A 16,587-nucleotide genomic window follows, 5' to 3' on the forward strand; every position below is an offset into this window, starting at 1 on the left:
TCTCCATTACAGGGAAGCATTGGGAATAACTGATAAAAAGGCAAACTGAAACACAGGTCTCTGAGAAAGGTCCCAAGTATTCTGGGAATATAGACAAATGACAGATTACTTCCAAATGCCGGGATCTAACAGGGCTCTGCGGGGAAAATCATTCTGAACAAAGGCATGGAGGATGGGAAGGACTCCTTTGCCAGATATGGCAGTGGAGCGATGGGGGTTAGTAGCTAGGCTGAGACGCAAGCTTGAGCTCGACCCAGAAAGTGGACGAGAGCAGGATGCATTCAGAAACAGCAGCCACAACAGCATGGCCAGAACACAGGCACAAAAGAAGATGAAGTTGTAAAAAGCAGGTCAAGAGAAAACTGTGGAAGGTTTAAAATGCCCAGCTGAGAAGCTAGGTTTTTTCAAAGATGCAGAAGTCCAGTGAAGGAACAATGCCATGATGGGTCTTGGTTCTGGAAAGATGCACAACTACAGTCAGTATGGAGGATTTATTGGAGGGGTGAGAAAGACACAAAGGGAAGCCAACCAGATAAGGAGCTCTGGCCATAGGTCAGAGGTACTGAGAGCTAGAAAGAGGCCAGTGGCAGAAGAAAGCAATGGATGAATGGCAATTTGCCTTTTCATCTTGAGGTGACATACTCCCTGAGGGCACTGGTTCTCAGACATACTGTGTTGCCTAGATTAAGAGGTCCTTGTGCCTTGGGCTAAACCAAAGAGACGAAAGTACTCAAGCCCCACAGATTTGAGCATTTGCTCTTTAAAGACTCGCCTGGTGGCATCTGTCTAAGGAAGGCACACTGAGTTAGAAGTGATCATGTGCAAAAGCCTTTCTTAACCAAGGGACCTGTGATATAATAAATGTAATACAAAAGTAAAAGTCCAATGATTTGCATTATCCTAGCATCACACAATATGCCAGATCTTTGTCCTCTGGGCAGTCATTATGAAATTTTCTTTTATAATTTCTGCTCTTTTTCCATGGACATCTTTTTCAGGTGATGACTGACAACTGGAATTGTCTCACTAATCTGCTAGGACAGTGAGCATAAACGACTGCTGTATTTGACGATGGAAGCTAAGATGAACTAATTCATTCCCAAATATGACCGATGAGCCTACTTTCTTAAATGCTTTGAGATAGATAATATGGCCAAACACATGTACAAATCGTATCATCATAAAATTAAATGACCTACTTTGTTCTTAAATTCTATTCTCAAACATAAAATCAAAGCCTCTGAAACACATGCAACAAATCAAATACCACCATCAGCATTAATTCCTTTAACACCTACTATATGAGTTCTTACTTATGCTATTGCATTCATTTTCTTCTTTCGGATGACAAAAAAAAAGAGAGAGAATCTGTAAATGGAGCTAAACAGATTATTGGAGAAAACAATTAGACATAAAATGACTCTAAGTGAAGATTCCTGGCACTTTTCTATGTGTGCAAGTGTATGCACTCTGCATACCAATGACAAAGCTAGAAAGAAAACTCACCTGTTTTCTTCCTCAAGATCTGCTAGGATTCTCTCTAGCTCCCCTCTTTCCTCACTCTCTAAGGAAATCAAGATCTGGGCAGGACTACGAGGCTGGCTCAGGGGGGAGTCCTGGTTCAAACTTTGGCAGTAATGCTGGATTAACAAATGTTCATCATCTCTGGAAAATAAAATCAAAGGTTTTGGTTTTTTCCCCCCTTATTTTGCCTTGGGGGTCAGGGACTTGGGTGTGTATTTTAAAAGAGAAACAGTTATTTGCTCTTAACAATTAATTAGACCCTTTTTCCTGCTTTTAAAGACATTTTGATACTCTTGAAGTTGTGGTCTGCCATCCTGTTGGTGACAATTCCAAGTGTTTCTTGCTCAGATTTTCCATTGAATGTGGTTGGCCTATTTACATGGGTAAATGAATGGTAGAATTACAGTAATACTGGGACTCTACGTTGACAGTTTAATCAATCGTTAGTAAATATTAAGAGACGTAATAATGGCTGTATAATGTTTTTGCTACCAAGCCTGTCAAGACAATCTGTTCACTCACCCACTGTGTTGTTGATACTGACCAGGAAAAAACTGAAGCCGTTAAAATAATAGAGTAAATATTTTCTTAAGTGGAAAGCAATGCAACTGAAAAGTGTTGCTTTGGTAAGCCAGTTTCAACTTATAAACCCCACAGAGGCAGGATGGTAACAATAATGAAACTACGGATAAAAATGACTATTTCATTCAATTATTGTTTAGATAGAAAAACAAAAACTGGCAGGGAAAAAAAAAAGCCATTAAGGTGACTAATACAAGAGGAATGAACAACTCACTCCTCAGAGCAGCTTTTAAAGACTAACCTTGGGGGACAAAGAGGCCAAAGGCTTATATGTTGGGAGGAAGCCGCAATCTTCCCTCATTTCTAGGAACTCTCTCATACACAGAAGAAATGATTTTCTAAATGCATCGCCCCCAGCTCCTGAAAAGCCTGTGTACCTCCGAGTTATAAGAACTTCATTCTGTTCTTAGTGATAGGCTAAAGCCCTTTGCTTCCGGCTACGTATCAGTAAGATGATATGTTAATTTTTCCCTCTCCACACCCCTTTAATGTCCTCTGAGTTGAAAAAATTTCAGATACTTAGGGAAAAAAATCCTCCTCATTTAAATGATCTTGGTCCATCAAGTCAGATAACTGGTTGGTAAGTTAAAATTAAAATAATTATTGGGTGTTAAAAACAAACATTTAAGTGAAGTCAACCAATCTACCAAACCACTTCCCCAGATCTGCCCCGAAGATATCATGATATTACCATCCAACATTGAGTCCAAATGGATTTTATGCCCTCAGAATAAGCTAAAGCTAAATTTCGTTTAAAAATAAAACCAAAGCAGTTTTGACCACCTAATTTGTTAGCTCTCTTCCCAAATTCTGCAGTTTGATTGCTAGGACCTCCCGTGTTTAATTACAACACATAGTTATAATTCAACCCCTCTTCCTGTTTTCTGAGGCACTCCCTGAACGGCAGCCATTGTTGTACAGGTACAACGTGAATTACTGTGAACGTGCTAGAGCTTCTCATATTCAAATCACTGACCCAAAGAAGCAAATCATTCAGGTTGTTCACATTTCGTTGATTCTTTGGTTACCTATTTTTCTGTCAAAGTAGTTTATATATTAATACTATTAATACTTTTCCCCACAGCTAAGAAAGAGAATGCACCATAGTTATGTTTGGGGGAAAAGGCTGTTTTGCCTTAAGTAACTTAAGTCATATATGAATGGCTGAGTGTTGACTTTATTCTTTATTATCACCTTGATCACCTTTATGTACCAGATGAGATGACTTATTCTCATGTCTTCAATAACCAGTTATGTATAAATGCCACGTGGATACTGTTTCCTTCAGTCTAATCCTCATAAAGCCTGTTTCTCATCTGAGTGTGACCTTGGGTTGCCACACCAACTACACAGGATAAATTTACCATTCTCCCTTTGCCTAGATTCTCTATGACAAAGTGGTGAGACATCCATAACTTATCAAAGTAAAAACATTATTGTACCTTGACTAGATTTCATCTCCCTAAATTATCTATTCAGTTAGCAGATCCTTATTTTGTCCTCCATATTTGCTTCTCAGTCTGTTCCCTCCACCTCAGCCTCTTGGTTCATGGCAAGATTCCTTATTGTGAATACTTCCCCTACTCTGTAAGGAAGCCTCTGTTTCCCTGCCATAGCTGTGCTCTCCGCCACTTTGAGTACCGCTCTCTCGCCTTCCTTAAATTTGACAGGCCTGGCTTATCATCCCACTACAAAACCGTGACCTCAATTTGTACTTCTTCTTCTGAAACCCTTCACAAGATAGTCTCACTTTACTTAGCTCTTGAAGACGCTAAATCACAAAAATCTACTAGCTAGGATCTCTAAAGGAAAATGCCCATCTAGCCTACCATATGGGAATGCCAATGCAACTACACCAAGATTATAGTTCTGCTCCCCACGAGTGGAGAAAACACTACTTAGCCATCACTTTAAAAATTAATATCTAATCCCTTTAAATATCCTGCAGGTTTGGTCAAAGATTAAACATTTAATATAGTTTAAGTATTTGGGACCCTGCAATTTGTGGTAGTATGGCATTAAATAAGAATAAGGCAAAATGTTTTGGAACATTTTGGAACATCTGGAATACCAATAAATGCCACAGTTTGGATGAGCTCATTCTGTGTCGGGTTGTCAAGAGTTAAAGAAAAAAAAGTAAATGCAAGTCTCCTTGAAAGATCAAATGAATATTAAACGCTAATTCCTATCCTCTGCGCTACCCTACCTCTAAATCCCTCAAAGCAATTTCATGGTCAGGAACATTTTGTAAAAAGAGACAGGATACTTACATGCTCTCATTAGGAGAGATGCTATCATTTAGATAAGATCCATTGCTGTTTTCCATTTCTGCTAGCCTGATAAAAAACGTAAAAGCTCATTAAAACTTATGTGACTTCTTAGAATCTATTCAAGACCTAATCGAACATTCCTGAAAACTAAAGGATAAATCATGTCAAGAGGAGAAAGGAATCCTTCATATTAAAGGATGTGTGTGTTGGCCTAACCGTCTGAGGCAGTGAGTGGTGGACCACAGCTAGGTAAGTAGCTTTACATTTATGCTGCAAATTACAAGAGAAGTTGTATTTTTTTTCTTCACGGATTGATCTTCCTTTCACTGAGAAGAGGCCTTTGTTTTCACGAGAAAAGCTTCCCTGACAACAAATACACTCCGTACCTTACGCTATCCCATGTGTTTTTTAAGACAATTAAAGATTTCCACTGAAGACAGAATTATATATAGCTAGTTAATACTTCCTATGGTTGATAAACATGTTTAGCAGTTAGACTCTTGGTAAAAGATAGATTCACAGTAAGTTCTCTATACATTCTGCCACTTTTTACCTTCAAAAACCTCCTTCACCTCAAACAATAATAAAGTCTTTTTACAACTTAAAAGTGAACCAAACTCTTACGGATTTATTTAACAAGCATATCTTACAATCAGCAATTTAGTTTTTAGATATACAAGTTACCTCAAACACAAAGGAAGTGGGACAGAAAGGTCCAGGGATGAGGAAAATGAGTGATTCTCTTCTTTACAGCATAGTATGTAAAATACACACAGAACTGGAAAGCCAGTGCTTTCATAGTCTCCATATAACACAGTATAATTTCTTCATATACTTATGTCTGGTCTAGCAGTTTTCTAAGAAGGTTAAATGATTTCTAAGGCAATTGATTAAACGTGCTCAGTATATAAAACATAACAAAGCTATCAGGAATGTTTAAAGGCCTGGGTTAGGGGAGACTGTTCTGGGCTGATGCTCTTATTGGTGTCCAAAAACAACATGCAGTGGAACGGCATGCACGTTAGAGGGCAAGCTGATTAGTAGAAATCAGACAAGATTGGGGAAAAAGAAAAGATTTGTTTAAAATTAATATAGGTTAGCTTTCCTTGGTTAGTTATTTCAATCAATATTTGCCTGGCATTCAACTAGTCTCATACCTGCTAGCATAATGTTCAATGCGTGAATGAGTATCATCGTGTGAAAGCTGAGGGGACGAGGCAGGCCTATAAGGCAGAAAATGTTATTAGTCACAGATACCATCCATTAATGGAGAAAAAACCCCCACCACACAGTTATGTTATATACATGGCCTAGAATGCTTTTATCCTAATACTAAGGATAATGTACACATTTAGCTGTTCCTGTATCTTAGATATCATCAAGTATTTAGAATCCAGGTTTGAGAGATGATTTCTCATACTTCTGCTTTTCTCAGAAGCCATAAAGAGAGATCAAAAACCTCTCTGGAAAGTTTCAATTATAGAAAAGGTCGGGGGGACAATCTCTACGTGACATTTTGTCCTCCTGTCTTGTAATGTCTCATATCCTAGAGTTCGGAAACTGTGTTAGCAGTATGTGGTTTAAAATTTTAAACCTGTGCCATTTATTAGCTGCCTTCTTATTGAATGGAAGCTGCACATTTGCCTAATAAATTTGCAGTTAATGATATCAGTTCTGAAGAGGCCACACCAGTCCATGACTACTTAAGATTCCACGTATCAAGATGTCTTGGTTCGTGCAATTTTGTAAGGAAGGAATCTATCTACCAATTTAGCAGCAGGACTATATTACTACTTCATAAAGCAAAACTGAATGGCCCTAAATTATAATGTGATGTTTTAAAAAGAATGACTAACTTCAATAGGATGTCAATATCTGAAATATTTCTTATTAGGGATACTGTGTGCTAATACACAGAGGGGAAAATGAGAGGAGGATTAGCAGGTATAGTCTATTTACTTTGGGGGTATAAAAACCTACATTTTTTTGGCTTCACAGACGAGAATTTTGGTAGGGTTGACATGTTTTCACCTTTTCATATCTGATCTATTAATTATCCTCGAAGTTTTTATAGTATCTTTTAGATTAACCTTAGGAAAAAATCCATCTGTTCTGAAAACCAGTTTGGGCTTGGGCTTTTTTGTTTTAACTGGAATAGGACAAAAGGTCGCTTCCATTTCTCTCCTGACGCAGAAAGCCCTTAGGTAAAGGCATGAATCCAAACGTCAACAGAAACCTATTCAGTAAGGATTAGTTTAGTCCAATGTCTAAGCAGCATTCAAGGACTTGGTCAGGACACTAAGAAGAATATGTCTGTTTTTTCTTACATTAAAAAAAAAGAAGAAAGAAAGAAAAACGTGTAGTTACCTAGGCTTACATAGGAAATGTGCTAGAGATCTATATTTCTTAAAGAAGACACACAATCATAAGATGATTACAGCACACTACAGCAAATAACCAGGGAACTGAAGTCTTGCCTGAGAGATAAATGTCTTATTTATGAAACCAAAGTTATCTAGGTCAAGTGTCACCATAATCAACTTTGGAATGAATTACGAAGATGCTTAAACTGTCATGAGGAAACAAAAGGATGACTACCCAATTTACTAGGCAGATCCAAAGATTTCCAGGTTAATCTTCATTCTAGTTTTGGAGATAATCTGCTAATTTCTTAGAACCCTGGAACAGCCCATTATTAGAAAAATTCTAAGGTTTGCTTTGAAATATTCACTGCAGGTCAAGATAACTGAGTACCTGGATTACTTAGTTTATAAGCCCTATCTTCTGGAACAGACCAGTCTTTCGATTACATACTTCTTATAAGCTAAAAGCCCACCATCCAGGAAAATATATTAGTGTTTCCCCTTGTAACAGTTGCTACCTTGGTAGTGTAGAGAAGAAAGAAAACATGAGACCCTGGAGCATAACTACACCGAGAAAGCTAGGCATGTAAATGCAAAATACTTTAATAAAATCTTAAACAGAAAATCTTAGGCAGAGCTTTAATTCTTAGCCTTGAGGGTCTTCCGTGTTATTTTTCTTATTAGTGTACATAGCACCTAGGACAGCATGCATAAGCTCAAGAACTCGTACTAACCAAGCAATCTAAAAAAGACAGATACACACTAACGGAGGTACTTATTAAACCAGAAAACGGGCCAAAAGGGAATACTGGTCAGAAAAGATCATTTAAAAATCAAGAATTAGTAAAAGTACAAAATTACGTAGTCCAGAAACAAAACTAAATGCAAAGTCTTCGAAAATGCTTTTCCAAGAGAAGGTAAGAATACTGTTCTCCCTTCTCACTTCCTAAATACAAAATGATATACCCCCAAAAGGATTATTCCTACTATTCCTATTACTGCTAATGGCCAATTCCATCCCACCCACCACCATTTTCTCTTTTGTGACAACTCCATTAATACGTTTTCAAAGCAGAATAGCTCAAAGAATACTGTTTGACTGTCTCATTTGTGGACAAACAATATAAAAGGTTTATGCTAGGTTTACTTTCAAATAAAATGACAAATGCAGGCAAATGAGGGGTTTTTTCTAAGGAAAAACAAAAGATCTGTATCTCAGTAAACTTTCAAATTCTGTGACCCATACTGAATGGATTAAATGCTGTCATCGTCATAGGATTTGTTAACTTTGGATAGAGTTCTTGCAAAATAAAACACCTTAGGACCTGGCTCTTTTGCGTGAATAGAATAGCTTTACAATTCATTTCATAAATTATTTACCATCCCATGAGTAAAGACTTTAATAAAATTATTGGTATTACAGGGACTTTAGCCTGCTGGGGTTGTTTTCTTCCTCAAAGTTAGAATTTCCCACTATTTCTGAATAATCTAGCATACTGTTTTATAAAAAGGCTAAGTGGGGCTAGGTTTCAGTTGTTAGAGAAGATATTTTTTAAAACAATGTTATTAATTTTAAAGTTCTTCAAAATTTAAGAAAGACAACTTAAAATAAGTTATATTAAACTGTCATGAATTTTTCTCATTAGCTTATGTATACAGTAAACTTCTTCCTCTAGTTAGTTATGCTTTATTATGTTGTGCTACCTCTATGTGTTTTAAAACATTAACCTTTAGCATATTTTTCTTTTGGATTTGTCAGCTGGTTAGATTTACTTTGTGTTGGAATAAGTTCTACTTGCTTATCAGGATCCAATCAAGCTTAGAATTTCAGTATATCAATTAAATTTTTTTTTAATTTATGAAAGGCTTTACCTACTATAAACAAATAGACTACCTGGGATGGGAAAATAAGTACTAACAGCAAGGAACATAACTGAATCTAAATAACTCCCCAAGTTGTTTAAGCATGATGATTAAAGAAATCGGGTATAGCTACCATATCTCAAAATCAAAGGGCACAATAACGCAGCTTTACAAAAGAAAGGAAAGTCTTATACTTCCTTTAGGCCATAAAAGACTTAAAATAAACTTCAATTAATAGTTTGCGTTTATCACTACAGGATTTTTTTTTAAAAAAGACCTACTTTAAATTAAATTACATGGTGGAATAAAAAAGACCCAATAAAAATGAACTGAATTCTTATATAAGCACGTCTTCCAAATTGGTCATTACCCTCTTATATATAATAGAGCTGTCTGACTTTAAATAAATATTTTAATAAAGTACACTTTGAAATACCAAAATTTTGTTCTAAAAACCCCGCACAATATAACTTTAAAACAATGCACACTTTGTTTGCTGATATTTAAATCACGGACTCTAAAAGGAGTTTTCTGATGACATTATAAACTCTGAGATAAGTCAATTATCTGTTAATATCTAGTATTAGTAGTATTAATAATACACACCAATAGTAATAACAAAGACTACAGTACACTTTCCTTCCGGTGTAAATGTGTGTTTATGAGCTGGGTATTTAGCTTGGAGAAGAGAGCAAAGTGAGTTTAGGTCAAAATGGAGAAACTCATGTATATAAACACTGGTCAAATAGCATGGCATTACCTGATAAAAAGTCCACATGTCTAATTGAAATTATTCAACCATACTCAACATCATACCATGAAACAAATTTTGATTTTAAATAGTCCACTTATAACAGGCCCTAAAGAGTAAACCATCATCCTTTTGAAGGTCCTAAAGCATTGAATCTCTAGAAATATGGCTAAAGAATGTTAATCAGAAGGCTCTTCCCTGCTTATAATGAAAGAATATATAAACGTGTCTCCCAGGAATATAACTAACAACCCAACAATTTCTTTGATGTTAATTTGCACCCCAGGCCAGGATTTCTGCTGGTTTACATTTGACCAAGTGGGGACCTGAAAACCTCACTGATTCTCCTGATCTGTGGTGGATGGCACCCTCAAAGTCTTATCAAGGGAAAAATTTTTGAAATGAAGGAAGGGAAATTAAAACGTCTTTCAACAAAACAAACAGAAGAAAAATTTTACAAAATCAAGCAAGCGAATGTGTTGGTGATAGCAGCACCCTTCAGTGGAGGTACTCACGCAGAATCTACCGGCCAGAAGTTGATCAGAGTAACAGGACTGCAAAACAAAAAATGAGGTGGTGAAGAGAGACACAGGCAAGCTCAGCCACACACACACACACACACACACACACACACACACAAATTACTGAAAGGTCAAAATAAATGAAGTCCAATTAAGTATGAACCATGGAAAGCAACGGCCAGACAAAGGTGAAAAGTGAATGAAAAGAAAACCAGTTGTGCGACTGCCATCAGAGTTATGGAAAAAGGAAGAGAAGGTTCAAAAGAGGTGAAGACATCATCATTTTGGTCTAGAGAATCATAACTACTTACTGTGAAGAAATTTCCTGTGACTGTATTTTTTTTCAAGTAGAAAAAAGTGACTAGATACGACCACACAATCAGATACAGAAAGACACACGCCTACTGATTTGTAAGGGAGGAAAATCAAAACGAAATCTTGGATTCACTCATTTGTAAACAGTCCCATATTTCTTGCAAGCCTTGTGAGGTAATTAGGAGCCGGAACAGTGGTGGTTTACTCCCTGTGAGATACAGTGTAACTTTTGGAAAAGGTCACTGTCATGGGACAATTGACATGGAAAATGGCGACTGAACATCAGCTTGCTTTTCTCTTTTTGAGATACAGTAAATCTAAAGAAAGAAATAGGAGAGACTGTTTGCACTTGGGAGTGAAGGAAGGTATTCAGCTGAGAGGAGCTCAAAGATACGTCAACTGAGAGGCTGGTTTGCTTTGGCCACTACTCACGTTTCCATGTTGTCCCCCTCTAAGACCGTCTGCACTGGCAGGTAGCCCATTCGGGGATGCTTCGCAAAATACCTTTTGGTTCGAAATTTGTTTTTCAGTACCTTGGCAAAGTCTCGAACATCTTCTCCCGATGTAGTCTGAAAGGGAAATCGTGCTGACATCAGACTTGGGGAGGGGGTATAATCTCAAGAGAAAGCACAATTCCAGCACTCTGCCTCGGAGCACTTGTTTTATTATAATTAAGAGCAGGAGGAGTTGAGAGCAAAGGCTTTGGAATCACATGAAAACGCGGTTTTGAAACCAGACCTGCCATTTACTAGTGGGGTTAACGTGGCTGAGTTATTTACCTATCCAAGGCTCCAATCACCTATACAATTGGGGCAATAACACCTCAACAAGTTGTGATGATGAATAAATGAAGTATACCAACTACTGGGCTACCCAACAAATGGTAATTTATAGAAGTCTGGAGGCCAGAAAGTTGACCTTCCGTTTTGCCACACTTTACAGTAGTTTTAAAACGATTTTGTCCACATTGCTATAGTATTTCACCCACTACATACCATTCTATTCACAGCATGGTACATTCTCCATCAATGAGTACCTTTGCAAAAGGAATCAAAATGAGGAAGACAATGAAATAACTGGGAGAATCACTCTGAAGATGGAAGAGAGAAAAGCTCTAAAGCAGAGCTTCTCAAACTTTGATGTGTTGGATACCACCAGCAGACCTTGCTAAAATGCAGGCTTTGATTTAGAAAGTCCAAGGTGGGCCCTGAGGTTCTGCATTCCTAATAAGCTTCCAGGTGATGCCAATGCTGCTGGCCCACAGATCACACTTTGGATAGCAAGCAGCTAGTGTTTAAGGAACAAAAGATTTACACCCAGGTCTGTGTCCACCAAGTCCAGGCCCTTTCCATTTCACCAGTGATTTTTCAAAGTCCTATTGGCCACTGAGAATTTTCCCAAAACAACATCTTAGGAGAAGACTCCAGCTCTTAATTATAGAACCTTGGGCAAGCTTTTTTAACCTTAGGATCTCAAGAGACCTCAACTATAAAAAGGGGATAAAAATAATCCCTATCTCACACAGAATAGTTTAAAAGGTAAACGCCTAGCATTTAGTTGCTAAGTGTGAGCAAGATTAATTTAAGTGGTGGATTGCGAATTTTAAGGAACCTGTATTACCCCACCCCATACCCAATGTGCTCCATGGCCGTAACACCTCTGCACACAGCCCCTAGGGATGTGCAAACTCAACGTGAAAATGTCTTCCCTACAATCCACGAAAACAGAAGAAAAACCTATTGATTCACCCAACAATATGTGTTGAGTGTCTACGACAGTCCACATGTGCCAGGCATCCCACTAGGGATAAAGTAAATCCCGGAGTCTACAATTTGGAGCCACTTTAGCTGGGCAACATCTGGGGAACTTACAAATCACAGCGTGATACATGATCTGTAAGACTGTACAAAACTGAAACTTCTTCCAGGTGAACTAAGTCACGTCAGGGAGGAATCTAACTTACCGGAGTGCAATATTCCACCATGGGATAGTGCATTTTGTGGCCTTTTGCAACGCGACCAGAAAAAAAGCAACTTTGGCAGATGTCATAATTAAAGTGCTTTAGACTCCTGTACCTGGTAAAGAACAAAAACAAACATATATGTTATTTCTTCAAATCAAATTCCCAAAGAACGCCCTTTAATAAACCTCCTTCCATACTGTCTTAATTCTGGAAACAGAAGGCAGGGTTCATTAATTCCATAAGGTAAGTGATTAACTTCCTACTTCCAGATTTCTCTGGTGCTTCTCCTACAGTATCAAAATATTTTGCCAGGGCTTCCCTGGTGGCGCAGTGGTTGAGTCCGCCTGCTGATGCAGGAGACATGGGTTCGTGCCCCGGTCCGGGAGGATCCCACATGCCGCGGAGCGGCTGGGCCCGTGAGTCATGGCCGTTGAGCCTGCGCGTCCGGAGCCTGTGCTCCTCAACGGGAGAGGCTACAACAGTGAGACGCCCGCGTACCACAAAAAAAAAAAAAAAAAGTAAAATATTTTGGCAGAAAGATTATCCTATAAACATTTGGAGGGAGGGGAGAAAAACTCAGCTCTTATTTAAACTCCACTAGGAACTCTTTCAGATTAAGTAGGAAGATAGTGGCAAACTTCCAGGCTTTTGAAGACCAGATACTAGAATTTGAAAGAACTTCCAGAAAGGATAGATTGATGCATTGCGAGCTCCCGTACCCATCAAAAAGGCACAAAAGTTTTCTGCGGGAATTATTTTCAAAAAAAAAATTATCAAGATAAAGCGTTTCATAAGACAAAAGAAAATTAAACAAGAACTCTCAATTAAACCAAATCTTGCTTTAATTACATTTTCTGATTGACTGAGATGACTCATCTTCAGATTGTTACTTGGATAATCTCTTTTATCTGTCTCTCTTCAGAAACCCCTCATCACATTACCTCCACATGATAATGGAAGCCCCAAGAAAAGACACATTTTGGGTGAGATGTAAGTACTACATGGTACATTCCCCCCCTTCTCGGAATGCTGTATTCTTCGTTTCATACCGTCCCTGCCTTGTGCTTTCTCAGATAAGAATCTTAGCCAATTAAAATAAACATATTCCTTATGTCACATATGGGAATGTGGGAAAAAAAGCTACTGTTTTTAGATCCCAACCAACTTCTGAGAGTGGGGAAAAGGAGGAAAGAGAAGTGCTCATTCCTAAAATAATCTACTTTCATAAGGGCAAAAGAACTGAATGTGAAAATGCTCTCTTTGATCCTCCAAAGCATTCTCCTTTTTCATTTTATAAAACTTCCCCCAGTATACAAATCTTACCAGCGAAGGAAGCTAAGAAAAGAAAGGTAAGAAATGCAATGGAGCCCCACCCCCCGCCCCCCACCCCCCAGCATCACTCTTACCTGCCAAAACCAGGAAGGAAAAAAGGTGTCCTGTGCAAGCACTGCCTACTCAATGTTGTCTATCTAGGCTTTAGAAACCTCTGAAGGTTTCTGTAAAACCTCTTTGTAAACAGCATGAAGTATGGTAGGACAAACACCCACGGTAAAGGAGCACAGTGAATGAAAAGCACACAAATGGTACAAAGCAGTTATTAGGAAACAAAGTAACGAAACAAGTCTAAGCATAACCAGAAATGAGCGTCTAGTTAGCTGATCAGTGGACTCTGAACAGGCATAGATGATATAGCTAGTTTACAACTTGACAGCTTATTCGTTGCTATGGAAACCCTGATGTTGATCCAGATGTTTAAATACATCAGCATTTCAGAATCTGGATTTGGGATTATTGTTCAATAATATTAATTCATTTAAAAATATCCTGTCTCCCCAAACAGGTCAACAAGACTGAAGATTTAAGAGCCAATCGTTTTCTGGGACATTTCTAGAATATCAGAATAATAACCTGTGATGTTTCCTACCACTTTCAGTTTTCAATTTATAAGGAACATTTTCTTTTTTTAGCTGCTTTGTGAATCTTTCATTTACTTGCACACTTTATATTCCCTCAGAAGTTCATTAGGATACTATGAAAAGAGCGCAATCAGATTCACAGATAAAGAAGTATGTTCTAGGGTGCTCGAAACAATTCTTGTTACCTTAGGGCAAGAACAGTGGTGCAAAGTGATTAAGAGACTGAGCTACCGTGACAGGTCTCCCAAAATAGAGTCATCCCTTAGTTTTATAACTGATTCTTGGAGAGTTTCTATAAACAGAAAAGACCATGGAAAAAAAGAAAGAGATGACCAAAATGTTTTGGTTTGAGGAAAGAGGAGGTACAGTTAATCTGTATATACTTTTTTTTTTTTCTTTTTTTTTTTTTTTTTTTTTGCGGTACGCGGGCCTCTCACTGTTGTGGCCTCTCCCGTTGCGGAGCACAGGCTCCGGATGCGCAGGCTCAGCGGCCACGGCTCACGGGCCCAGCCGCTCCGCGGCATATGGGATCCTCCCGGACCGGGGCACGAACCCGTATCCCCTGCATCGGCAGGCGGACTCTCAACCACTGCGCCACCAGGGAGGCCCTAATCTGTATATACTTGATGGACAAATATCTTGGTGGAGACAGGCAGTCAGTCCCCATCGACCAAGAACATGGCTCTGCAGAGCTGCAGAGTGAAGGCTGAGAAAGACGCCTGCCTAGTGAGGTAGATGCACTAAAACAACCCAGTGATCCGGGGAGTGACAGGAGTGATCAATGCTCCAGCCTGATCACCTCCTCTCCCACTGTGCAGAGGACCAAACTAACAGCAACTGGTAGAGGAGATAAAAGATCAAGTCATAAAAAGGTGAGACACGATCAAATAAAATGACATTTGGGGGCCTCCCTGGTGGCGCAGTGGTTGAGAGTCCGCCTGCCGATGCAGGGGATACGGGTTCGTGCCCCGGTCTGGGAGGATCCCATATGCCGCGGAGCGGCTGGGCCCGTGAGCCATGGCCGCTGGGCCTGCGCATCCGGAGCCTGTGCTCCGCAACGGGAGAGGCCCGCATACCGCAAAAAGAAAAAAAAAAAAAAAAAAAAAAAAAAAATGACATTTGGGGGCGTTCCTCATACCTGAAGCCGATGATTGGACACTCCTTGCAGATGTTACACTTGGCCTGATGCTTGGCAGTCTCCGCAGCAGCCACTCTATGCAGGACGGGCAGCCATACCATGGACTGGGGTTCCAGTCTCATCCAGTCTAGGAAGAGGGCCGCTTCAATCTCAGGCTTATTATTAGCCTGCAAAGACAGGAGGCCGAAGAATGCAAGGAGAGAAGGTAAGAAAGTAAAGGAGGCAAATGTCAGCTCAGTGAGGCCCACTCTTCCCAGCCTGTTTCTGCAAATGTCCCCCCAGCATCTACACAAGCCACCTACCCCTAAAGCTTTGGGAAACTGCTATTACTCTGTTTGGCTACTAGATGACAAGAAAGCAAAGCAAAACAAACAAACGGAAAAAGTAAAGCAAAATACACACCGGGGAGAGACTATATTTAGCTCCAGTTTTGGAACAGATACATAAAAGTTAGCCAGAAGTAAAACGCAAGCATTTATGGATAAAATTTCAAAGGAGAAAAAGAAAAAAAAACAACTCAAGGAACTACTGCTCCCTTTTTTTCTAGTGAACCTGTTTCTCAGTGTTTCATAGAATCATAATGAAGAGGCTTTACAATTCATCTGGTCCCAAAGCTTCATTTTACAGACAAGACAGCTGAGATGTAGATGAGAGAAGTGGCTTTTTCAAAGTCCAGACAACTAACTCCCTGGCAGCAGAGCTGACACTAGCAACCAAACCTCCTGGTCTAGTGCTGTTTTCATGGTGGCCTGCTGCTTTTCTGTGTGTCTGTCTGTCTCTAGTTCTCTCTTTTGGAGTCTAATAAATACCATTCTTCCCAGCGAGTACAATGATTTTAGAAAATTCAAAATATTACTTATCCATCACTTGATTGGTATGTTACCACAGTCAACATTTTAATTATATGTTGTTTTTAACCCTACAAGACAGCGTTTTGTGTTTTTATACTGTTAGATTGACCCATATATTGACCACTTTTGGGGGGTTTGTTTCTCCTTGCGTCCTTCATCTCAAATCTCCCATCTGGGATCAGTTCTGCCAAAGTGTATCCTTCAGTATTTCCTTTTGTTAAGTGTCTGTTGATGGCAAATTTCTCAGATTCTATTTGCCTGAAAGTCTCTTTTTCTATGCACATTCTTTTTTTGGGTTTTTTTTTTTTTTTCTTTTTTTGCGGTACACGGGCCTCTCACTGTTGCGGCCTCTCCCGCTGCTGAGCACAGGCTCCAGACGCGCAGACTCAGCGGCCGTGGCTCACGGACCCAGCCGCTCCGCGGCATGTGGGATCCTCCCGGACCGGGGCACGAACCCGTGTCCCCTGCATCGGCAGGCAGACTCTCAACTACTGAGCCATCAGGGAAGCCCTCTATGCACATTCTTGATA

General features: G+C 39.3%; 1 protein-coding gene across 6 annotated transcripts in view; it reads right to left on the bottom strand.

The window, feature by feature from the left end:
• The window catches only part of DMD (dystrophin), a 2,064,872-nt gene that overhangs the window by 58,664 nt on the left and 1,989,621 nt on the right, over positions 1 to 16,587 (bottom strand). For 4 of the 6 annotated variants that reach the window (XM_082609524.1, XM_082609525.1, XM_082609527.1 and 1 more), the window contains 7 exons: positions 15,207 to 15,373; positions 12,153 to 12,264; positions 10,622 to 10,758; positions 9,869 to 9,907; positions 5,534 to 5,599; positions 4,377 to 4,442; positions 1,507 to 1,665 (listed from right to left, as the gene is read on the bottom strand). In XM_082609524.1, the coding sequence (XP_082465650.1) occupies positions 1,507 to 1,665; positions 4,377 to 4,442; positions 5,534 to 5,599; positions 9,869 to 9,907; positions 10,622 to 10,758; positions 12,153 to 12,264; positions 15,207 to 15,373 (746 nt within the window). The remainder of the gene's footprint in view (positions 1 to 1,506; positions 1,666 to 4,376; positions 4,443 to 5,533; positions 5,600 to 9,868; positions 9,908 to 10,621; positions 10,759 to 12,152; positions 12,265 to 15,206; positions 15,374 to 16,587) is intronic. The other 2 variants (XM_082609526.1, XM_082609528.1) reach the window with 1 other exon arrangement.

Source organism: Mesoplodon mirus (genome assembly GCF_964341445.2).
Source record: "Mesoplodon mirus genome assembly, chromosome: X".
Classification (NCBI taxonomy): Eukaryota; Metazoa; Chordata; class Mammalia; order Artiodactyla; family Ziphiidae; genus Mesoplodon; species Mesoplodon mirus.